The sequence below is a fragment of the Balaenoptera musculus genome, chromosome 6, assembly GCF_009873245.2.
Source record: "Balaenoptera musculus isolate JJ_BM4_2016_0621 chromosome 6, mBalMus1.pri.v3, whole genome shotgun sequence".
Taxonomy (NCBI): domain Eukaryota; kingdom Metazoa; phylum Chordata; class Mammalia; order Artiodactyla; family Balaenopteridae; genus Balaenoptera; species Balaenoptera musculus.
This window is the reverse complement of record NC_045790.1, coordinates 94,223,980-94,248,632: the sequence shown is the minus strand read 5'-3', so window position 1 is coordinate 94,248,632 and position 24,653 is coordinate 94,223,980. Positions and strand designations below refer to the sequence as shown.

The following is a 24,653-nucleotide window of genomic DNA, read 5'->3' as shown; positions in this document are numbered from 1 at the left end:
GTGTCACCTGCATTGGCAGGTGGATTCTTAACCACTGTGCCACCAGGGAAGCCCTACATTTTTAAGATCAAAATTTGAATTGCTTTTTGTCTTAACTCTCTATAATGAAGAGGAATATTTGCTTTCACTTGGACTGTGATTTATGATCTGTTTTAGATTCCTCATTATTGGAATCTGATTTTAGGGAAGAAGGAGTAGTGATATTCACAGAGGCCTTATGTTTAAAGCCTTCCTTGTTGGAAAACTGTTCTTAATATCATGCTCTCCCAGTTGCAAGTGTTTTGTTTTAACTGGTAGCTGAGCACTACAGTCCACTGAGGTGGAGTTCTGTAGGTAACACTGGGTGAGAAAAGCAGAAGGAAAGAAAGGCACAATTTATGGATCAAAATGAGTCTGTAGGAAGTAAGCCAGTACCATCATCCATACTCTTCTTCCTTCTAGTCCTCTTCATTTGCCTGCCATGGGAGTTTGCAGGAGAATTTTTAGTATCTGTGGTTATTTACACATATGTATACATGATATATAATATGCAGTATAAAATAATACATTATGTATTTGCTTTAGTCAGTTCTTTGTCCTCCATTTCTAGGAGTAGAGAGGGAGATTAAAGAGGGAATGATGTCAAATATTGGTGAGATTAATATGAATTGCATCTTAACTGAAATTTGGCTGCCACGTTTATTAACACATTTATATTGAGGAATTATTAAAGGTTCAGAAAGGTATCTGGTTTCTGTTGAAATATGACAGGATAATTATGTACACTCAGAAGGCTTATTATATATAGCGTCCCATTGTCAAATGCTCTTGGTGTCCAGTGTACCTGGTTCATGATCATATAACATGGACAAAGAAGTATAGGCTTATTTGGAAGCTCATTAGAGTCAAATACTTAAAACTTTTTGTAGGTAGCCTTACAAGGAAATGGAATGCTTGTATAATGCACATGGGTGCTGGTTATACTTATGCAGATCAAATCATGTAACAGTATTACCAAGCCAAGGTAATTTATTTTCTTTTCTCAGACTACATGTAAGGCAACCAGACCCTGGGCTAAATCATATAGGCTGGTCCGTAATATCATTGCCCTTTACAGTAGCTCCAAAAATGCTAAAGAGCAAGAACACCTGAGTAAATGAGGTAGTACACGTTTCTAAGCATCTCTCATCTCACTTATGTTGTGACTGGAGGAATGACCCAGGGGGAAGATACACGAGAATAAAGCTTAAGCATCAGTAGACTCTACAACTGCTTTTCTGGCTGAACTTCGTATTCATAGATTACAATCTTAATCTATTTAAGTTAATTGGATATATTTATGTAGTTGAAGCTTTGCTTTGGAGTCAGTTTTAATTTAAGAGCTAATCTGAAAGCGTTGGTGGTATTTTGCTTTAAATTTGTAGGGATTCCAAGTAAGCTCTGTTTGTGTTCCCTGCAAAATATCTGAATTTCACTCATGTGACTGAGAGTTTAAGAGTTGGAGAAGCAGAGGTGGTGGCTAGAAACTGCCACAGTGACCTTGGTCTGATGGTTGGGCCTGAGGATGTGCATCTGCAGAGAGATTCTCTGGTTATGGTCTTGGTGGGGTTTCCTGCTCTACTTGGAGCGTCCTCTTAGATCATAATAGTATTCTTTAAATAGTGTCATTGTCCAAAGACTTTTAAACAACATGATTAAAGATCTTGACTAAATGATGTTTTATTTATTTAGATATATTTATTGAAATATCAACTTAAATTTTGATTGTTTACAATTAAGATGACTCGACTGGAATGAGCTGTTGGTAATTGAATTCTTTTTTTTTTTTAATCTGTGTGTGTGTGTGTGTGTGTGTGTGTGTGTTCTTGCATTTATGTGTCAAATAGCCTGAAGTTCAAGTTCGACAAGTGGCTGTGAAATTTGCCAGCACGGTGTTTCCCTCAGATCATATACCGTCCAGATATTTGCTCTTATTAGCTGCAGGAGATCCGTAAGTTTCAAAGGTGTTAATTTGAATTTGGGTGCATTTAAAATTTAGTTGAAAATTGAATAAAATTTATGTTGTTTGCAGTGTTCGTCTGTGGAATTTAGGAGCAATTTATTAGGGTTAAAAGTATGGCTCCCTTGATACAATATATAGACCTGTAGTCATACCCTGTCTTGTTTTTTCCTGTGGGTAAAATTCAAAGATGAAAGCCATATGACTCTCCACATCTAATGAAATTTCCAAAAAGAAGCAATTGCTTATCATGTATTTTATGCCTCTTTGCATAGATAGCGAAAAATATATTTAAGACAGATGACAAATAAAATTGCTGTTCTTAGTCTTCATATGATCATTCTCCAGTTGGTGAAATTTATTTATGTTTCTTATTTATCTTTCTGAAAGACGGGAGGAAGTTCATGGAGAGGCACAACGAGTTTTAAGGTGTCTTCCTGGTAGAAATAGAAAAGAAAGTGCTTCTAAGCAGATGCCATCTTTCCCAGAAATGGTATATTATATCCAGGAAAAGGTATGATATTTAACTTCAGATAATAGTTTAAGTCATATAATGAATGATGAAAATAAACTTACATTTTTTTAGGTGACACATTTTAAAATGCTAATCACTAAATGTTGAATAGTTAGTAAAGTTTCTAACAATGTTAATACAATAAGAGGAAGGTACGAAGTGAGGAGAAAAATATAAATCTCAGATGTAATTAATCTGTTTTGCCCAAATCTAAATTACTTACAATTCCTTTTATGTTATTCAACATTTTGGCTGTGTTTATTTTATTATTATTATTATTTTTAAAATTTTTATTGGAGTATAGTTGATTTACACTGTTGTGTTAGTTTCTGCTGTACAGCAGAGTGAATCAGTTATACATAAACATACATCCACTCTTTTTTAGATTCTTTTCCCATATAGGTCATTACAGAGTATTGAGTAATGTTCCCTGTGCTATACAGTAGGTCCTTATTATTTATCTATATTTTATATAGTAGTGTGTATATGTCAATCCCAATCTCCCAGTTTATTCCTTCCCCCCCTTTTCCCTCCTGGTAACCGTAAGTTTGTTTTTTACAAATTTGACTCTATTTCTGTTTTGTAAATAAGTTCATTTGTACCGTTACTTTTTATTTTATTTTATTTTTTTAAAATTTATTTATTTATTTATATTTTTGGCTGTGTTGGGTCTTCGTTTCTGTGCGAGGGCTTTCTCTAGTTGTGGCAAGCGGGGGCCACTCTTCATCGAGGTGCGCGGGCCTCTCACTATCGCGGCCTCTCTTGTTGCGGAGCACAGGCTTCAGACGCGCAGGCTCAGTAATTGTGGCTCACGGGCCCAGTTGCTCCGCGGCATGTGGGATCTTCCCAGACCAGGGCTTGAACCCGTGTCCCCTGCATTGGCAGGCAGATTCTCAACCACTGCGCCACCAGGAAAGCCCTGTACCATTATTTTTATTGGCTGTGTTTAAAATTTTTACCCTTGGCATGACATGCTTGAAATATATCTTTTCTATTTTTAAGGGCATTATTTAGGGCAGCATAAGTTTAAGAATGCTTCAGGGAGCAGTTCAGACTTTTTCCACCATGATCATAAGAGAGCATTGCGTCTGCTTTTGCAAGTCTCCTGTTTTTGCTGGTAGATCAGAGTATTGACAGTCATGACCCCCCACCCTGACCCTATCCTACTTTTTACATTGATGTTTCTCTTAGTGTGCTGGGGGGATACCTTACTGCCTTTCACCTCTACTGGTGGTCTTAGCTTTTTGCTTAGAGAGACATCTTAAGGGTGCTGGAGGTCAGTATGTAGCAGCCATGATTGTCTTCTCCATAACACTGTCATATTTGTGGGCAGAAGATGCTTTTGTGCTAATATTTTCCTTCGACCTCTATTATTAATGAAAATAACTGGCATGCAGCGCCCTGGGGTGACTGTCAGTAGATGCCTGGAGTAGGTTTATTCTTTTTATTTTATTTTATATTTTTTACTTGCTACTGTGTCATCTTTGCAGCTTTTTTCTTTTTCTTTTTTCCTTTCTTTTTAAAGTATAGTTGGTTTATAGGTTTATTCTTTTTAAACAAGCCAGTCAAAAGGCAACACATCTGTAACTTAGGGTTTGAGGTCCGTGCACAGTCAAGCATGATTAATGGAAAAATGTTTTGACTAGAAAAAAACAGTAGCAGACAATAATGTAGTTAGAAATACAGTTATTTTTGAGTTGAGAAAGGGTACACGTGCTTTGTTTTCCAGTAATTGATTTTTGGGGTTTATTTTTATTAGGCTTCCCATCGAATGAAAACGCCAGCCAAGTATATGACTGGGACAACTGTCCTTCCATTTAATCCAGCAGCCTTTGGAGAGGTAGGACTGGCATATATTTCTATTTTGCTTTCACTAAAGGTTCTTAACGATAATGTCACAGTCAAAGAGATGACTGTGAATTTTTTGTGTTCTAGGTAAACCCATAGAGTGACGTCATTGTTTTATACCAGGTTGTTTATTAGGAAAACAGTACTTAGTAATTGGTATTATTTTAAATCATAGTGGAGTCTAGAAATACATTTATCTCAGTGAGATTCTCTTCGTGAAAGAAGTAGATGCTCTGCATTGGTTGCTATTGGGAATTTACAGCAAATTAGATTTGAATTTTAAAGCCAACAATATATTGAGGTTATTTGGATTATCCAGTTTTGAAGGTTGGAGAATTAGATTATCTCATTTACTAAGGGAAATTCTGTTGTTTCAGTCATTGACTTGCACTAATTAAATGGCAAGAGATAATCTTGTTCAGAGTGAGTAAGAAGACTCATGATGAAATTACTGCCTGTCCTGTTCTAGCTGTCAAGGAAAGAGCTTCCAGAAGACTCCTTAGTAGCTAATTATGTCAGAGGTTTTTAATGACGTCGTAGCTACTCTTCTGTAGATGATTTGAACCCATTTTCTCAAATTCTTGTGTCAGTGGAGATTAAATGCAGCTGGAGTTCCACAGGAACAGATCATTGGTCCCGGGTTTCTGCCCAGTGTCTGTCTGTCTGTCTCTCTCACATACATACACACACATCTTTAAAAAAAAATAATGATTTTCCTTGTTACATTTTAGACTTTAAAAGTGGAGTTTGTGTTGTAACTCCATTTAACTCTGTTAAAAACCACTCTTTGGATTATAAAAGCTGGTTATGTAAGTTCTGCTCCATTGTGGTAATTTCAGTTCACACGTTGAGTCATGTTTTCCAGCTTCTGTGAGGGCTGTTGAATAGCTTTATGAAGGAAGGTGGGAAATCAAAGCTGGGAACTGTCACTTTGAAGAATATCTCCTGCCTTGAGTTTTTGAGACGCTTATCTGGTGTCCTTCTTCCTTCTGTCTGTAGATAGTCCTGTACTTGCGCATGTGCCTGGCTCACAGTGCGGGAGTGGTGCCCACCTCTCAGAGTTTGGCTGATATGCAAGATCACGCCCCGGCCATTGGACGCTATATACGGACTTTAATGTCGGGCAGCCAGACAACACCCTCCTCGTCTTCTTCCAAGAGTGGGGAAACCAACCCTGTTCAGATCTACATCGGCCTGCTTCAGCAGCTGTTAGCAGGGGTTGGAGGTAGGCGATCATGACGCGGAGGATTATACTAAAGCACTTAAGCAAAAATCTAATTTTAAACTCAGCTGAGAATTTATAGCAAAATTATTTTCTGTCTTCTCTCCTACAACTGAACATGAATCTTTGTTTCTTTTCTAAACTTGCCTGAGTTCATCTTTGGTCCACTGTTTCTTTTTTCAGAAAGAAATGCTTAACAATAGGTAATATAGTTTTACTTTGGAAGTGGATGTGAAGAACAGGGCATCTTTTTATAGACAATAAGTCTGTAAATTTGCTGTATTGAATCACATACTGTATTTAAGTTAACTTTTGTAGAACTGGGGAATGCCTCCTAAAGCTGTAGCCTTATGCTTTAAAGGAATGTAGTGATCTCTGTACGTTTATTGCTTTTCTTGAAATCAGAATGGTTCTGAATTCCTTCTTATTTAGGTTTGCCAGTCATGTACTGTCTATTGGAAGCTGTCTCAGTGTATCCAGAAAAGCTGGCTACCAAATTTGTAGACAAAACCGAATGGATAAAGGTATATCCTGTGCATGTGTATTTCTTTTTGATTCTATATTTTAAACTTTGGTCTCATGATGTCGCCTTCCTACCAGTGTTTCGGTGGCCTTTTCTGCCTTGAGGTCATTTTGAAACTCTCATCATTAAACACTGGGAAGCGTGTAGGTCCATGTATTGCAGTGATCCATTTAGGTGAGAGGGGGAGATGAATTGGGAGTCTTATAAGTAAGAAAAAATTATTTTTCTGTTTTAAAAGTTTAAAAAAGTAATAAATATGTATAATTTAAGTAAACAATTATGTACGATGTCTCCTTTGCATAGTCTCTCAGCTACCCAGATCCCTTCACCTTCCTGCCTCTTCCTCTCTCACCTGACAGACATGCATAGGTTATCACTTACTTGTATATGGTGTCCCTTCTAGAGTTTATTTATGCATATACACACAAATGAAATTAGCATTTTTGATTTTTCTTCCTTTTTTCACACAAAAGGGTATTATACTTTTCACACTGTTTTTTTAAAAATTAATTAATTAATTAATTTATTTATTTGGCTGTGTTGGGTCTTCGTTTATGTGCGAGGGCTCTCTCCAGCTGCGGCAAGCGGGGGCCACTCTTCATTGCGGTGCGTGGGCCTCTCACTGTTGCGGCCTCTCATTGTGGAGCACAGGCTCCAGATGTGCAGGCTCAGTAGTTGTGGCTCACGGGCCCAGTTGCTCCGCGGCATGTGGGATCCTCCCAGACCAGGGCTCGAACCCGTGTCCCCTGCATCGGCAGGCAGACTCTCAACCGCTGCGCCACCAGGGAAGCCCTTCACACTGCTTTGTACCTTACTTCTTTCGCTTAGCGTTAGAACATGGAGTTATTCCTGTATAACTACAGAGAGAACATCCCCTTTGTTTTAACAACTTCATTGTTTTCCACTGCATGAATGTGCCGTGATTTATTGTAGGTCCTTATTGATGGTCATTTAGGGTACTTCCAGTCTGCTGCAATGAACAATCCATCATCTTGAATATGAGTGGGTATATTTTTAGATAGATTCCCCAGAAGTGGAATTGAGGACACATGGATGCAATTTTAATAGATAATGCACATCCTCCATATGAGTAGTTCCAATTCATACTCCCACCGGCCATGTTGGAGAGTATTTTTGTCCCGTGGTCACACCAAAAGGGTTACCAGGTTTAGCAAATAAAAATGCAAGATACTCAGTTAAACTTGAATTCCAGATAAACAGTGAATAATCTTTTTTATTACAGGTCTGGCTCATATAGTTTTGTATACCTTTTGTGCTACATAATGTAGTTCTTTTTGGAAAATGCAGTTTGAATTATGGTAAAATGTATCAATTATTTAAGTGTGAAAGCATGAAGGTAATTTACCAAGAGGAGTGAGTTTTGTACTTTTCTGGAAAATCTAGTCTCATGAAATTGCTTCTAGTTTAAAAAGATTTTTTAATTCTTTGTGAATATTTGCTGATTTTAAAATGATCTTAGAGTTTTTGACCTTTGATCTTGTAGCTCAGGGGTCATTAACCTGTGGTCCATGTGCCAAATCTGGCCCGCCTCCTGTTTGTATGGGCTGCAAGCTAAGAATACTGTTTACATTTTTAAAGGGTTGAAAAAAAATTAAAAGATGAACAAAATTTCCTGACATGTGAAAATTAGAGTGTCTGTAAAATTGTACTGGAATCCAGCCACACCCATTTGTTGTCTATGACTGCTTTTGCACTGCAATAGCAGAGTGGAATCATTGCGACAGATTTGGCTCTTTACAGAAAACACATGCTGACCTCTGTTTCAGATCAGCTGTGTATTAATTCCACCTGTTTTATACTTTGTATCTTTGATGAAAATGCACATAAGATTTTGGTCTATACCTCTGCTGTTATTTTGTTTTAAAATAATAGCTTGTTGTGTTCTTTTCTCATAGTTACCAATAGATGGAACATTGTAATGTTTTCAATGTTAGACGTTGTCAGCAGGGAGATGATCATATGTTATGTGTGTATTTCTTTTTCTGCACCGCTCAGAGTCTGATGAATAGCAGTAAAGAAGAGATGCGTGAACTGGCAGCATTGTTTTATTCTGTGGTGGTATCTACAGTGTCAGGAAACGAGTTGAAGTCAATGATAGAACAGCTTATAAAGACTACAAAAGACAATCATGTATGTTATCAGTTTTGTCTTTATCCTTTTTTGTGGGAAATAGTTTTACAAAAGCATCTAATATATTTTTAGTTTTTGTGTTCTCATTTGTAAAACGAACTCATAAATTTCTTGCCTTTATGATTGTAAAGATTAAATGAGATAGATAATACATGGATTCAGTGAGTTCAGTCAACAAATTTTGAGTGCCTTGTGTCTCATAGGCATTGTTTTAAGTGCTACGAATATGGCAGGGAGTGGATACATGAGAAGCTCTAGTAGTGCTTGGTGCTCAGAAATGTTAGTTCCTTTTTTCTTCCCTATCTACTGCCACCTCTCATTGTACCTGTCCCGTTAGGAAACACTGTTGAAACCATGTGCTTTCAAATATTTTATTTGCATTTGGAGGTTTTAGCAATTAGAAATAGGATCTGTTCATTGTATTTTGTTGGCAGTAGAGGGAAATTATGCTTGAAAGTTATGACGGTATATTTACCTAAGTGTTATTTATAAGCTAGAAGAAAGTGTGGGTGCTTATAAGAGCATGTGATGGAGTCACCTCACCCAGAGTTGGAGTTGGGTATGGGATTAGGGAATCTAAATCCAAGTGAGTCAGGACTCAGCTTAACTTCTCAGAATTCTGTGTTTGAAACTCAAGTTTTCTCTTGTTCCCTAGCCGATTTATTAACATCCAGTGGAGCCTCACATGATCACTTTATTCTTTAGCCTTATATTTTATTGGGGAGATGACTGTAGTAAACACACAGTTATTTCATTGCATTCACACACGTGTGAGAGAGACAGACATACGGTATTGTGTTGTTAAATCCAGAGCCCGGAGATACAGCACGGATCCTTGCTTGCATTGGGATTCACAGTAGGAAGATATTTGGCTAAGAAGAAAATGAAAATGGCAGAACAGCAAGACGTGGAGACAAATGCTGATTTTCTGCCCGAACAAGAGGAACTCATTCAGAGTGCCACAGAAACTATCGGTAATTAATGTGTTTATGCGGATTTGGATGTCAGCATAAGTAGGTTACAATTTTTTTGAATTAGGTTAAAATTTATTGTAACATTTTAATTTCTTTTTATAGCATTGCACTCTAAATACACGAGCTTTTTCACAAAATCTTGATGCTAAATAAATTCTGTGTTTTTAATAACAATGCAAGTACTCTAGTTTTTCTATATATATATTTTTTCTATATGTTTCTATTTAACAGAGATGATTCCATTATGGGAAAAAATGTAAACATTAAGAAAGGACATGACTCTGGTGTTTTATTACTAAAGAAATGCTAACAAATTATCAACTGGAAGATATGTTATATACTTTGATTTTGGTTTGCTGTCTTTAAAAAAATCTTGAGTACGTTGCTGGTTGCTTTGGATTCCAGGGGTAATGATATAAAATTCTCTTTTGTCTAAATGTGTTTACAGGCTCATTTTTGGATAGTACATCACCCCTCCTGGCAATTGCTGCCTGTACAGCCCTGGGTGAAATTGGCAGAAATGGTCCACTCCCAATCCCCAGTGAGGGATCTGGCTTTACTAAGTTGCATCTTGTGGAAAGCCTGCTAAATAGAATACCCTCCAGTAAAGAAACAAATAAGGCAAGTCTCTTCCTTTTATCCGTCTCTTCTGAAATTCTTTCCATTCATAGGTAAATAAATGAGTAAAAGCAGAATCATAGTCAGGATAGATGGCATTACAGCTGGAGGAAGGATTGAATGTGAAAAAGAATGATAAAGAAGAAAGTCTAGGTGACTGTTTAATTTTGAGTTGGGGATGATTTGTGCACCACTTTTGTGTGTATACCATATGACCCAGTTACTCCAATTTAGGCCCATAACTGTTAAGATTTGGGTAAATATTAAATGTATCAGGTAATTCTTTTGTCATGCAAAAGGGGGGTAATAAAGTGTTAAATAGTTTTACGATTTTTGTAATTTCAGACCAAATCTAAATCTTAACTTCCTGTACCTAGTTTGGTTTTAAGAAGTCTGGGCATTAGTAAGCAGTGTGAGTAATCTCTGAGGAAAAGGACACTTATGGTTTTATTAGTTTTAGATAAAAACTTTCATAGACTTTAAAAATTTTCTTTGGGATAAGAACACCTCAGTGTTGAAGTATAAGATGATTTAATGAACAGAAAAATCAGCTTACTACAAGTTTAATAAGTATGTAATTTTATTCTTGATCTAGCTACTATTTAAAACTTTCTGAGATCACAGTAGTTTTTATTAGCTGTTAGCAACTAGTCATTACCATCCATTGTTGAGCACTTGCAATCTGCCAAGCATATGCTGAGTGCTTCACATGCATTAATTAATTGAATCCCCAGAAGATCTAGTGAAGTAGGTACAATTGTCATCTCTATTTTCCGAGATGAGGAAATAGTGTCACAGAGAGGTGAAGTAACTTGCCTGAGGTCACACAGTTGTAAAGGCTATTAAAATGGTCGAGCTGTGACTTGATCTTAGGTCCTCTGGGCCCAGAATCTACATTTATAACTGTTACAGCTTGTAGGATAATGAACTAGTTAAAGACTTTGTTCTTCCTTCTTTTGCAGCTGTGGACCCTTAATGAACTCAGTTTTATGTCTTTCTACCGCCAATGTCTTCTAGACATAATTCTGTAAAATTGGATACTTAAAAAAAAAATTGTGCTGATGCATTAGTTAGACAGACTCCCCCTCCCTGCTTTCTCATTTTGGAAACATTTTTTCTGGGACCAAGTTGTTATATACTTCATTTAAAAAAAAAAAAAAATTCTGTGTTCTTCAGATGAAAGAAAGAGCTATCCAAACACTGGGATATTTTCCAGTTGGGGATGGAGATTTTCCTCACCAGAAACTCCTCTTGCAAGGTCTGATGGATTCTGTGGAGGTATTTATATTGCTATCTGGTTGTTGGTCATTCAAACAAAAGGCATTTTTCTTAACTTGGAATTTTGCATGCTGTGAGGTTTTAAATTAAAACTTTATTCATTTATTCACCAAGTACTTACTGAGTACCAGCTGTGGGCCCATCACTGTGGTAGTCATAGCATTGACTAAATCACCTCTGTGGGGAAGTCCTTTTCTCATGATTTTTTTTTTTAATAAATTTATTTATTTATTTATTATTTTTGGCTGTGTTGGGTCTTTGTTGCTCTGCACGGGCTGTTTCTAGTTGTGGCGAGCGGGAGCTACTCTTCGTTGCGGTACACGGGCTTCTCATTGCGGTGGCTTCTCTTGTTGTGGAGCATGGGCTCTAGAGTCCGTGGGCTTCAGTAGATGTGGCGTGTGGGCTCTAGAGTGCAGCCTCAGTAGTTGTGGCGCACAGGCTCAGTAGTTGTGGGTCGCGGGCTCTAGAGCACAGGCTCAGTAGTTGTGGTGCACGGGCTCAGTTGCTCCGCGGCATGTGGGATCTTCCTGGACCAGGGCTCGAACCCGTGTCCCCTGCATTGGCAGGCGGATTCTTAACCACTGCGCCACCAGGGAAGCCCTTCTCATCATTTTTGAGTAAAGCGTGGTGCAGTGTAGGTAGAAGGGGAGATGTACCCATTCAGCTAGATGTGGGGAGTGGGTGCCAGTATTCTGGTTGCCCTTGAGTCTGATGACTTCGCTTCTGTCTTCTAGATAAATGTCCAGTGTGGTGGAGAAGACCTATAAGTAGACAACTGCTAGCCAATATGATGAGTGACCTAACACAGTCTGATGTGGCCCCTGACTGGGCCTTGCTTCTTGTCACTTACTCACCAGCCACTTTTGTTCACCAGCCTCTTAGTCTTTCTTTGCTCTGAGCTTTTGAAAGACCCATGCTTCCTTCTTTCTCAGTTTGTTGCTATAGCTCTTTGAAAAGTTTCCTGACCCTTCAGACTCGAGTAGATTCTTTATTTATTTGTGCTTTCATGCTGCTCCGTACTTTTCTTCACAACATTCATCACAGTTGCTAACTGCCCACTAGGCTGAAGGCAAAGTCTGTTTTGCACCCCCATCCTCACCCCCTTATACAACAGGGGCCTGGCAGCGTAATTGGTAGTAGCAGGACCTCAAACATTTTTGCAAGAGTAGCTGAATGAGGAGATGTTTGCGTGTAAGGCAGTGGACTCACGAAGGCGGGCGTGAGCACTTCTGTCTGGGGGAGCTGGTGCACGTTTTTTGGTGGCAAAGTCGCTGCTGGGCCTTGAAGGAAGAGAGGGAGGAGAGGGGAGAGCTGTGGTTGAGGAATAAGGCAGCTGAGTGATAGAGCCGACATTAGGATTCAGGTCTCTGGATTCTTGAGGGAGTATTTTTAAGGTGAAATTTTTTGACAAGAAATTATAACCATATCTCATTCTCCCTGGATGTCACTGACATTGTAACGTCTTGGGGAAAAGCTTGTGATGTCTCCTTTCTCATCTTCTTTCTTTTTATATATCTATGGTAGAGATGGGTTTCTTCCAGTTTTGTTTAAATGAATGAAGGTTTGTCTCGGTTCTTAACTTGCTACTGAAAACATTATTTTAAGAGTTTAGAAGTACAGAGCTATATGAAAAGCTTGAAACATGCTAGAGAGACTGAAGGAGGAGAATTTTAAAAAAGCAGGTATCAAGAGAAGCAAAATATCTTCACAGTCATCTAGGACAAAGTTCTAAAGGTTTTTTTTGTTGTTGTTTCTTTTAACTTTTTATTATGGAAAATTTCAAACATGCACAGAAGTAGAGAGAATAATAATATAATGATCCCTATTTACCCACTCTTTATTTCTAGAATATTTAAAGCAAAATCTGGATATCATCTTCACAAATAGAGTTAGGGAGTTTTGTTTTTGTTTGTAATACCAACTATGTTGTTATTAACATGTAAACATGTAAAAACAGGCACATAAAATGACTCCCTAATATGGGATCCTCTGTGTTGAGGTAACCTTTTCTCAGCTTAGAGTTGCCAAGAGAAACTTTTGACCAGGAAAGCTGTAGGACTGAAGCCTTCAAATACTTTTTATCAGAGTAGGAAGTGTGCGGTATCAGCACTTAACACCTCAGCAAGCCTAGAGCATTTAGTTGATTGAGCTTGGAAATGGCTAGACTGTTGTCTGTAGGCTTTACAGTGTTCTCCCAAAAGGCCCATATTCCCATACCCCTCATATTCTCTGTTCTTCATTTTCTTCTTACTCTCCTATTCTTAGTTCTTTTCTGATTCCCAGCAAACATTAGAGAAAAATGCCAAAGGGAGCTGAGGCTGGCCCAATTCCATATTAGTCAGTGATTCATAATTGTGAGATGTGTCAATTTCTAAATCTGATTTTAAAAACTTGAGTATGTATAGTTCAGAATATTTTAAACTTTTGATTTTTGAAACAATTCCAAATTTACAGTGTGGTTGTCAGAATAATGTAAAGAACTCCTGTATACCCTTTATCCAGACTTACCAAATTATAGTATTTTACCACGTTTGTTTTGTCATTCTCTGGTTTTTTTTCTGAACCACTTGAGAGGAACTTGCAGATATCATGTAATTTAAGCGTGCAGAGAGGAGGTGTTAGTAAATGATAAAGGCCGCTGTTAAGGGTGCAGTTACTACCAATCAGGTGTCTACTAGATGCTTTATGTACGCTAACCTCGTTTAATCCCTACGGGCCTGACGAGGTGGATGATGGTATTATGTATGCTCATGTTACAAGTGACAAAGTTGAGTCTCAGAGTTTAAATAAGTGTATGTAGCTGGTGAGAAACAGAATTTCTACCAAGACCCGTATGGCTTCACAGTCCATGCCCTCCTCCTCCAAGTAAATGGTTCCATTCTTCCAAAGATTAAAAATCCCTGCTTAGTGGTTCCCTGCTGAGGGGGAAGGGTGCAACACAGACTTGGGAAAAGATCCTCAAGTCATTCTTGGGTTCTCCTTTCCCTCACCCTGCCTCACTTTCCAACCATCCCGTTAGCTGAGAGCATTGCAGGCAAAAGAGTAAAAACAAAGCATGCCGAGAAACAAGACAGTAAGCAGCTTTTTTGTGGAAATGGATGTTTTTGGGCAATGTTCTCTCTGACTCCTGACTTTTGTCCCCTTCATTGCAGGCCAAGCAGATAGAACTTCAGTTCACTATCGGCGAAGCCATCACCAGTGCTGCGATAGGAACTAGTTCCGTGGCCGCCCGGGATGCCTGGCTGGTGACTGAAGAAGAATATACGCCCCCTGCCGGTACCATATAGTCAGCTAATCGGTTTATTACCACCAAGTAACCCTCTTCTGTTCTTGTTATCACCTTTGAGCAAAAGAAAAAAATGTATACATTCCATGTTAACTCTCTTTCCAATATTTATATATGTCTTATCAGTTTGGCTCAGTCAAGAAAGATAGTTGGTTAAAGGAGACTGAGCACAAAATGAACGAGAACTGTTTCTTTAGTCCTTTGGCAAGCAGGCAGGGGAGTTAGCTATCGATTACCTTCAGACTTGTGCTCTATTCGTGAGGATTGGTGTGTTTGGCCAGTGTTAGAGGTTGAGGCCTAGTGGTTTCCAAGTTTCGTGTCCCCTAATCCTTTATCACACAGTGCAGGTCATGCAGCAGGTGCCTCTTCACTAAGTCACTCTGGCTTTTAGTGACCACATGGGTGAAGGGGCATGCGTTTTCTGACTACATGTTACAGGTACTGTGATTCCATGTCTCATGTGCTGTGAACATCCTACAGGGCACAGGATGGCTCTCCACAGCAGAGTGTCCTGCCGACCTCAGTAATGCCGAGGTTGAGGAACTCTGAAGTGACAGAGGAAAGGAGAACAATGGCGTAGTAGCTGGAGGAGGAAAGTGAGGTTAATAGAGGTTGGTTTGCCTGTTAGTGTTTAGATGGAGATGGGAAGGATACAGTAGAGAAAGAAAGATTGCTGACACTAGAGAGAATGGGGATAATTTAAAAAAATTAAGACAAAACTAATATAACATCTTAAATTAACTATGCTCCAATAAAAATTTAAAAATTTAAAAACAAATAAATAAAAGGAAAAATATTTATTTTAAAAACTCCATGTGCAGTTAAGGTCTAAAAGGAAATATAAAGGAAGAGAAATACTTTTTTTCCCTGCTGTCACTGTTTAAATGAGTAAAATTACATTAATCATATGGGTATTAAAAAAACTTAAGACGGTTTTTTAAAAAGAGAAGTTTTAGGTTCAGAGCAACATTAAGAGGAAGGTGCAGAGGTTTCCCACACCCTCTACCCCTACGCATGCCTAGCCTCCCCCATGATGGTGATAATTTTTCATTCTAGGGAGCTAAAGTTATCTGAGTACCTTTGAAAGGTTATTTAGTTTATGCTAGGTTCTGAAATGAATGATTATCAATTCCTTCAATTTATTTAAACACCTTAGTCATTTAGATCTTAATAGGTGGTAGGATTGTTGTCTTGAGTAAATGTTGATTAAAATCTAATCTTTTTCAGGAAGCTCTATTCAGTTATTTTAATTGCTTCTTATTCTTTCCCTTTCCCTAGGAGCTAAAGTTAATGATGTGGTCCCCTGGGTGTTGGATGTGATTTTAAATAAACGTATCATCAGCTCCAACCCACACGTGAGGCAAGCGGCCTGCATCTGGCTCCTTTCCCTTGTGAGGAGGCTCAGTACCCATAAAGAAGTGAAGGTGAGCCGTTCTGTAAACGTGATCCAGCTCTGTTGGAAACTGTTCATGAAGTATTTATAATAGAAAGGTGGTAGGAAGGGAAGCGTATGAGGGTGAGGGCCACTAACCAGTAACACGTATTTTGAAATAAGCTATACGTGAAGGAATGAAGGATGGTACCTGATACATATGGGCTGGAAGATGATTCTTAAGTTGAAGGTACAATGTCTGAGGAAGTGGTGAGGATGGGGAGGCTCAGACTGTGTGCGATAGACCACCTGTAAGTGCTACAACCTTCAGGTAATTTGGCCACCTTCGAAGATGAGAGCACAGCAGGGTTTGTGACTGCCTCTGGTCGTGAGACTTCACAGGGGTTGTGTACCCTGAGAGCAAGATTTTTATTCTCCCAAGGAGGAGGAGTTTCAGTGTTCTGAATGCCTTTTTTCTTCTTTCAGTCTCATCTTAAAGAAATTCAGAGTGCATTTGTTTCTGTTCTGTCAGAAAATGATGGTAAGTAATTGGTAAATATTTGATTTCCAAACTTCTTTAAACTTGTATTTTAAATTTTGAAAAATCTGGATTAATGAACATAAAAGAAAGCTACAGGAAACTTGATTCTTAATGTATTTATTTATTAATTAGATCATTTATTCATTAGATCAGTTTTGCATTTAAAAGTGGAGCCGAGGCCTTCTTTAACATTCGTACTTGTACCAAATAATAGCTTTCTTCTACTGATACTTAGAATTCCTTTTCTCTTTGTGATTTAAGCCAGGAGAGAGTGAAAATATTTGTGTTAGACATTTAAATAGTAGCTTTGTTTTATTAATTGTTTTAAACATGTGGTCTAATGTTGACTTTTCATTTAAAAAATTGCTCGTGGGCATCCTGAAATCCTGTGATTACCTCTCATGTGTGCGACGTGCATCAATTGACCCTTTGTCACCATGCACTGCACACTAAGGCCCAGCAGGGTTGACTTGGTTTGTGAGTTGGATCTTCTGTGAATGTAGTTCTCATTTACAGAGACTTGCTGGTGTCATGTCCACTCAGATGATTTAGTATGTTTTTAACAAAATAGGCAGGTTGATTATGTTTTCATATCTTTACTTTGATATCATTTTGGGTTAATGTTACAAGTTTACATTTTTTTTTACTTGATGGCCAGAGGACAAATTTTTCTTAAAAGAATATTGTTTTGTCTGACTTCTGTGTAGAACTTAGCCAAGATGTTGCCTCAAAAGGCCTTGGGTTGGTGTATGAACTGGGCAATGAACAAGATCAACAGGAGTTGGTTTCTACTCTTGTAGAAACACTGATGACTGGCAAAAGGTACAGTGAACTTGAAAATTTCAGATCTGAACACGCAGGACAAGTTTTGCGCATACTGAGAATATGAAGTGGAAGAAGAAAAGTTCAGCTTGTGATTTTCCTGTTTATTAAGCCTTTTCTAAATTGCAAGTCATCGATTGTTATGCTGTGGATAGCAGTTTAATTATCCAGTGTATACGGTTTAGAAAGTAAACTAAAATACTGTTTAGAAACAAGCAAGCAATTCAGGCTTTGAAAATTGAATGATCTTGGGACAGGTAAAGCATTGGATTACAGAAGTACCGTAATTACTGTTGGCTAAGTGGAATGAAGATGTGGAGAGGAAGCGTGTCACGCAAGTCCGATCTGTGAAGAGGAAGAGGGGGGCAGTCATTCTCGTAATTGGTTGCTGCTTTATGTTAACTTTCCTTGTAGGAAGAATAGTTCTCAACGTGTGACCACATTTAATTCAGTGTAACTTTATGTGGGATGTCTTTTATATCTATTTGTTCTTCCTAGACTTCATTTTACAAAATTCTCTGGCTGATGGGAAGGGTTAGTTGACTTTTACATCTTGCACACTGTAGATACTTGATAGGGAATTTGATTTTATCAGTTTACAGATGAAGTGTATGCATTAGTTGAATGGTGGTGTGAAAATTTTGAGGCTAATTTAAATTCTTGGTGTTGTTTTCGTTTAGAGCCAAGCATGAAGTTTCTGGAGAGACAGTGGTGTTTCAAGGGGGAGGCCTTGGCAAAACCCCTGATGGGTAAGTGTGCCAGATCCATTGATCAGTCACTGTGGACATATTCTCTCCGTTGGAAAGGGTGCTCACCAGGTTGATTTCCACCCTCATGGGAGGTGTTGTGTGTTAGTGGAAGAAGAAAATGTCAGTGAAAAAGCCTAGTGTTTTAGATTGGGTTTCCTGTGGGAACAGACTGAGATGGAGGTGTGTATGCTGGAAGTTTATTGAAGGGTGCCTGGGGTCGTCACCCTGGGGGAGTGAGGAGGCAGGACAGGTCCGGTGGCCGAGGAGGAGCTGAACTGCTGCCCCCGCTTACAAGATCGTGACCCGTCAAGGAGCTCTGGGACTGGGCTGGGAGGGCCTGCAGGGAGGTCCTGCTCTATGTCCCCTCCTCAGGTCTTTTCACCGCCTCAGTGACTAGCCATTGGTGGTGGGCTGCTCTTGGGGAGGACCTGACCTTGGACTGAGGGCAGTTCTGTCAGCTCCCAGCCAGTGGGTCCTCAGGGAGGAATCAGCACCCACTGCACCTAGTTTTTTTGGGGGGCATCTCTACTTGGTGCTTTGGAGTCCGCCAACTTGGCATTTCAAATTAATTCGTAGAGCCTTACCTCTTTTGTCTTATCATTATTCCATCATGGTTATGCTGTTGCTTTTCCTCTGAAAACCCTGAGGTCCAGCTGCAGCTTGCTGGGCCTTGCTGGGGAGTCCCCAGAGCCCTGCCTCGGGCTGTCTCTCCCGTAGCTCCGTGTTTTCACACTGAAGTTGTTTCATTCCGCTTATCCTCCCTCTAGACTCCCTCTGAGTTTTAAAAAAAGTGCTCACTTTTCACAAAATAATGAAAAAGATCAGGTAGTTGAGCAAATACAGAGGGAAGTTAACAGGACTTGAAGAAGTTATCAGGATTGGGACGCTGTAGCTTAGAAAAGGCATAGGGAGGACAGAAGTTGTCTTCAGACGGCTCTCTTAGGCTCCTGAGAGAGATTGGTGCACAGTGTACTGAAGAATTATTGCTGTCTCCTGAGGTGATGAGGGCTCCACCCCCATGGGCATCACAGGTGCCGTAGGTCATTTACCAGCCATTGCTGAGAACTGAATTAGGCGACTTTTTATATTCTCGTCACCCTGGTTCTCTGCCTCTGTGGTAATGAGATAACTCAATATTGGAAATTTAGCAAAAACATAATTTTAAAATGTCCTAGTAATATTGGTAATGTAATTTTTAATAGTCTGGAGGTGGAGAAATACATTACAGCATACTTTTTCATTTTTGTTTTCAAGCCAGGGCCTCTCTACTTACAAGGAGCTTTGTTCTCTGGCAAGTGATCTTAGTCAGCCAGATCTGGTGTATAAATTTATGAATCTAGCCAACCATCACGCAATGTGGAACTCTAGGAAGGTAAGTGGCTATTGCTGGATATTTTATTTTTTTCTTCCCTCCAGATCAAACCTCCTGCATTGGCAGACGGTGACAACTGTTAATGCAATGTGTTTTGTAAAAGTCTGTGATTAGAGAGATCTAGACCACCATATAGCTGCTATTATTGATTGGTAAAGCTGGACACCCAGTAAATCAGGCTCTATTCAGGGACAAGGATAGGAGGAAGAATTTTGTGATATTTAATATGTGGATATTATATCTGAGCCACTTTGTTATTATTTTTTTAGGGTGCTGCTTTTGGTTTTAATGTAATTGCTACCAGAGCTGGAGAGCAGCTAGCTCCTTTCCTGCCTCAACTAGTTCCTCGTCTTTATCGTTATCAGTTTGATCCCAACCTTGGCATTCGACAGGCCATGACAAGTATTTGGAATGCGCTGGTCACTGACAAGTCAATGGCAAGTATCTGTGACCCTTGTCCCAGATTACACATGGCATGTAAACCCATGCTCATCTTCCTTTCTACTTTGTGTACTTATTTGTTTAAACAAGCAGACTTTCTTTCATCCCTTGCTTTCTTCCTTCTTTCAAGGTATCAGAGATGCTCATGGCAACATTTATTGAAATCTCAAAAATGGAAACAATCTAAATGTCCATTGGGTGGATGGTTAAGGAAGTGGCAGTGTATCCACACAAATGGAAAACTGTATGTCGATAGTTAACCACTGATGTAGTGGAGAACAGGTCGTGGTTCTTGCCTTCAAGGAGGTCACGTAGTTGGGGAGGTAGATAAGGAATCAGGCAATTACCATATTTGGTTTTTTCTCATTTGGCTGCTTCTCATATTCTCCTTCACTGTTAGATACGAGGATTTCTCCGGGCTTGCCTCTGAGTACCGTTTACTCTCTCCACTTTCTGTTTTTAGATGAGCTCATCAGTTCCAGGGCTTGTAAGTGTCATCTTGACTGTGATGGTTCCCAATCTTTACTTCTGGCCCAGGCACGACTTGTGCTCCTGACTTGTCTATCTCACTGCCTGCTTGACATTGTCACTTGGATGTTGTTTCGAGATACCTTAGACTTAATATGTCCAGAACAGGACTTAAAAAAACAAACTTCCCCCTCTCTTCTCCTCGGTGTTCATTCATTTACCCCAGCTGGGAAACTGGGCATCATCCTTGATTATTGTCTGTCTCACCCTCACCCTCAATTGAATCCAGTAGCAAATTCTGTTGATTGTGCTTCCAAAATATTTCTCCCTCCCTCCTTCCCTCCCTCCCTCCTTCCCTCCCTCCCTCCCTCCCTTCCTTCCCTTCTTCCCTCCTTCCTTTCTTTCTCTCTCTCTTTCTCTCTCTCTTTCTCTGTTTCTCTCTTTCCTTCTCTCTCTCTCTTTTTCTCGTTCTTTCTTTCTTCCTCCCTTCCTCCCTTCCTTCCACCATGTGGCTTGCGGGATCTCAGTTCCCTGACCAGGGATCAAACCCGGGCCCACAGCAGTGAAAGCGCTGCATCTTAACCACTGGATCTCCAGGGAATTCCCTCCAAAGTACTTCTTGAATCTATTCTCTTTTTTCCTAATTCTTCCCTGATGAACAGGTTGTCATCTTCCTCTTCTCTTTGCCTTCTTTCATTTAATTACCAATAGTAAAAGTGATTTTTAAAAACGCAAATTGGATTGCATTTTGGGTTAAAATCCTTTGGTGGCTTCCTAGTTCACTTTAAATAAACCCCATGACCCTTACTGTGTCTTTCCATGCCTGAGCATGATGCAGTCCTTTCCTCTGTCTCCAGTCTGAAGCTGGTAGGCACTGGAGGGTTCCATCTTGAGGGTTCGGTGAGTTCTGTTTGCTCTAGGAGAGTACTTGGTACCACTGGGTCAGCTGAGACCTAATAGGTCGAGTTCAGGGCCCAGGCTTAGGCTCTCAAGATGTGAGTGTCATCTCTGTGTGAGTGGAAGGTGAAGCCACAGATGTGGATGAGATCACTATGGAGACTGTCTAGAGACATGGACATAGAAAGACATCAGTTTCTTAAATCTTAGGTGAGTTATTTCCTCCCTGTCTTGGTTTTCTTAAATGTAAGTGAGGATAACAAAACCTCTCCTACCTACAAGAGTAAAAGTGGAAAAGCCATAAGTTTTGAAGTTCTTTGGATTAGCATAAAAAGTGAATCTACTGTCGGTGTGTAGTTATTACCAAATGGATAAGTGTATATCAAAACTAAAGAGGCTTAAAAGATTAAATTCGTCTTCATTCTGAACAATCAAATGCTTCTTTATGTGCCAGACGTGGTGCAGGGTACCAGGGAGGCAAAGACAAGTGAGACACTGTCCCTGCCCTTGAGGTCTCAGTGTGAAGGGGCAGGACAGTTACTGTGCTGTCTGATACAATGCGCTTAAGAAGGTGCCGTGGGAACATAGGGCAGAGTAGGCCAGTCCTGTCTGCGAAGGTGATGCCTGATTTGAATCTTGGACAAGCAGGAGATGGAAGAGGTAGAGGTAGTGTGTGCTAGGGAGTGGAGGTGAGACAGGACATAGAAGAACTTGGGCGCGAGATGGTCCCAGGAGGGCTTCGTATCCACGCCTGGGTGATTGGACTTTATTCTCACGCACTGAGGAAAATAAGAGGCTCACGTTTGCATTTCAGGATGATCAGCTGGGCAGCTTTCAGCAACTAAAGTGGGGAGAGAGTTGTGGACTGAGAGGCCTAGGGAGACACTTAGGCTGTTACGTACAGAAACACAGTGTGGTAGAGATGAATCATTTGATTATTGATGGATTTTGCATTCTCAGTTTTATCCTTTTGCTTTCATTAGGTGGATAAGTATTTGAAGGAAATTCTTCAAGATTTGGTTAAGAATCTAACCAGCAGTATGTGGCGAGTGCGAGAATCCAGGTACCATTTTTGGAAATATAAGACTAGTCAAGTAAAACTGAATTTGTTTTCCCTTCAAATTTCCAGGTTTTATACTTCGTGCAAAAGGAATAAGTTAAAACCACTAAAAAGCATATTTCTGGTTGGGTTAGACAGTTAATGATATTTAAGCTCTAGTCAGTGGTTTTCCTAAGTTGTATTAGTTTTTGTAAGTATGAAATAACAGAAGTAGATCACTGTTAAATTAGACATCAAGATACATTTATATACTCTCATGACTTTGTAGGGTAGCATTTATTTATACATATATAATTTATGTTTATTCAGTGCCTGCTATGTGCTTGGCAGTGTGCTAGGCCCTGGAGGTATATTGGTAAGTAAAAAATGATGTATCATCTTAAAGAGATTGTATTATAGTTGTGGGAAATAGACATTTGATGAGTGTACATGCCATATGCCTGTGTTATAGTTGAGGCACCAAGAAGAGAGTAGTTATTGCCGTCGTGGGGTGAGGGAGGTTAAGACTAGAAATATAGGCAGAATCCATATTCTTGTTTGATATGAATGTTTCATAGTAAAAGATTGAGCTTTCTAGGTCATATATTTGAAAGCAAATTGTTTATTTTCAGCTGTTTAGCTCTGAATGATTTATTGAGAGGAAGACCCCTAGATGACATCATTGATAAACTTCCAGAAATTTGGGAAACTCTCTTTAGAGTACAAGATGATATAAAGGTACTATATACATAAATCTGCATTTATTTATAGAATAGCATAAATTGGAATTGTTAAAATATGTATGTTACATATTTCAAAATTCAATATCCAGACAATTTTTTTAAAAGACCAGAATTTTCCTCCAAAGTTTCAGTTTTGATGTGTCTGTGAAGTGGCAAGTTTAGGTATCTTTAGATCTAAATTTAATTAAATTTAAAAAAAAAAAAGGGTAACTACTGCCTGATTTTCTTTTAGTAGAGATCTTGTGATGCTGTTGATGAGGAACAAATAACAGTTTAGAAATAATCCAAAATAACTCTACTTAGATCAGCTTCGTAACTTGGATCAGTCATTCCCAAATAACGTGACCAGTTTCTCTTTTGCCTCGGCAGTCTAAATTTTAGATTTTTCCATCTTACCATTAAAATTAGGCACTTCAGTTTTTTGCTTTATTCATCAGAGATTTTTTTTAAGTCTTTCAGAATCTTCACATAGCTCTCTATACATTTGCTTTTATAATACATTTAGTTTCTAAACTGTTATACTTAATATCCATATTTTTGTAAGGTCAAAATAGGTTATATCTAATTTTAAAAATAGTAGTATGGCATGGTAGTATGTTCCTTGACGGGCAAAGAGCCTAGTGAAACACCGTTTTTTACCTGGTAATGAAAGTAGGATTTTTCACCAATTTGTGTAGATTTGGAGGCAGTTTAAATACACATTTTGGGGTAGATGAGAAGGAAACTCTGACGTTGTATAATGTCATATTTTTCTCATTTTTAGGAATCTGTACGAAAAGCAGCAGAACTAGCTCTGAAAACGCTGAGCAAGGTGAAAACTCTTGTCTTATACTGGGGGGTGAAGTGGGGCAGGATTCTGTGTGACAGTGAAAATTATGACTTATTTTTTTGTCATATAAAGTGACATTTAGTTGCAGTGTAACTGGCTTCATGTTACAGCCCACTTCTTAACAATGAATGGGAAACTGGTTGCTATTACATTAGAATACTAGTATTTTTAACAAAGTGTGTCTCTGGGCTCTTTAAATGGAGAGCTCTTCTGGGCCTTTATATAAGATAGGACTTTCTCTTGACCCTGAAGTACACATTACATTTAGATCAAGCAACATCTATTCTCTTTATTATTGCTATGTTTATATGTTAATCTGCCTTTCATACTTATGAGGTTGGCAGCCTTTTTGAAACTGGTTTCCCACTTGAACTTGATTTTGTGGTATATCAGGGCCTTCTAATATATTAGAAGGTTTTAAATCCAAGTGTTTCTTATTCCACATTTGTGTTCTTGACCTCTGTGTTATGCTGCCACCCAAAGTTATTGATGATGATCATGATAATAATACCTTAAGACTTCCTCAGAGTGCTTTCTAAACATTTTCTCATTTCATCTTCAGCTGTTTCCTGTTTCACAAATTAGAAGACCAAAGCTTAGAAAGTAAAATGCATTACCAAATTTTCTGTTTAATTATTGGCAGACATAAGACTCAGTCCCAGATCATGAGATCTTCTTTTTCTTTCTGTGATATCGTAGAAAGTAGAGTCACTTATCCTTTTCTATGGATATAGGAAGTAGGAAGTATTTTGTCAGATGAACACGTTATTGGGTGAGAGGTCAGTTTCACTAATTTCCATGCTCTTTGTATGTGAGGTTTGTGTGAAAATGTGTGACCCTGCCAAAGGAGCAGCTGGCCAGAGAACCATTGCTGTCCTTCTGCCCTGCCTTCTGGACAAAGGAGTGATGAGTCCTGTGACAGAAGTTCGAGCCCTCAGGTTTGAATTAGCTGATGAAATTGAATGTATTGGATTTACTTAGTTCTTAG

At 39.0% G+C, this 24,653-nt stretch overlaps 1 protein-coding gene across 6 annotated transcripts in view; it reads left to right on the top strand.

The window, feature by feature from the left end:
- ECPAS (Ecm29 proteasome adaptor and scaffold) overlaps window positions 1-24,653 on the top strand; it is a 101,372-nt gene that overhangs the window by 56,552 nt on the left and 20,167 nt on the right. For all 6 annotated transcript variants that reach the window (XR_005020442.1, XM_036856743.1, XM_036856747.1 and 3 more), the window contains 20 exons: window positions 1,866-1,969; window positions 2,369-2,492; window positions 4,252-4,332; window positions 5,340-5,565; window positions 5,995-6,086; window positions 8,102-8,236; window positions 9,048-9,210; window positions 9,659-9,831; window positions 11,005-11,106; window positions 14,259-14,382; window positions 15,671-15,816; window positions 16,251-16,305; window positions 17,013-17,127; window positions 17,808-17,876; window positions 19,131-19,248; window positions 19,518-19,685; window positions 22,038-22,117; window positions 22,726-22,831; window positions 23,600-23,647; window positions 24,482-24,603. Coding sequence is in view for 5 of the 6 variants with exons in the window: in XM_036856743.1 (XP_036712638.1) it covers window positions 1,866-1,969; window positions 2,369-2,492; window positions 4,252-4,332; window positions 5,340-5,565; window positions 5,995-6,086; window positions 8,102-8,236; window positions 9,048-9,210; window positions 9,659-9,831; window positions 11,005-11,106; window positions 14,259-14,382; window positions 15,671-15,816; window positions 16,251-16,305; window positions 17,013-17,127; window positions 17,808-17,876; window positions 19,131-19,248; window positions 19,518-19,685; window positions 22,038-22,117; window positions 22,726-22,831; window positions 23,600-23,647; window positions 24,482-24,603 (2,351 nt within the window). In the remaining variant the exon portion in view is untranslated. The remainder of the gene's footprint in view (window positions 1-1,865; window positions 1,970-2,368; window positions 2,493-4,251; window positions 4,333-5,339; window positions 5,566-5,994; window positions 6,087-8,101; window positions 8,237-9,047; window positions 9,211-9,658; window positions 9,832-11,004; window positions 11,107-14,258; window positions 14,383-15,670; window positions 15,817-16,250; window positions 16,306-17,012; window positions 17,128-17,807; window positions 17,877-19,130; window positions 19,249-19,517; window positions 19,686-22,037; window positions 22,118-22,725; window positions 22,832-23,599; window positions 23,648-24,481; window positions 24,604-24,653) is intronic.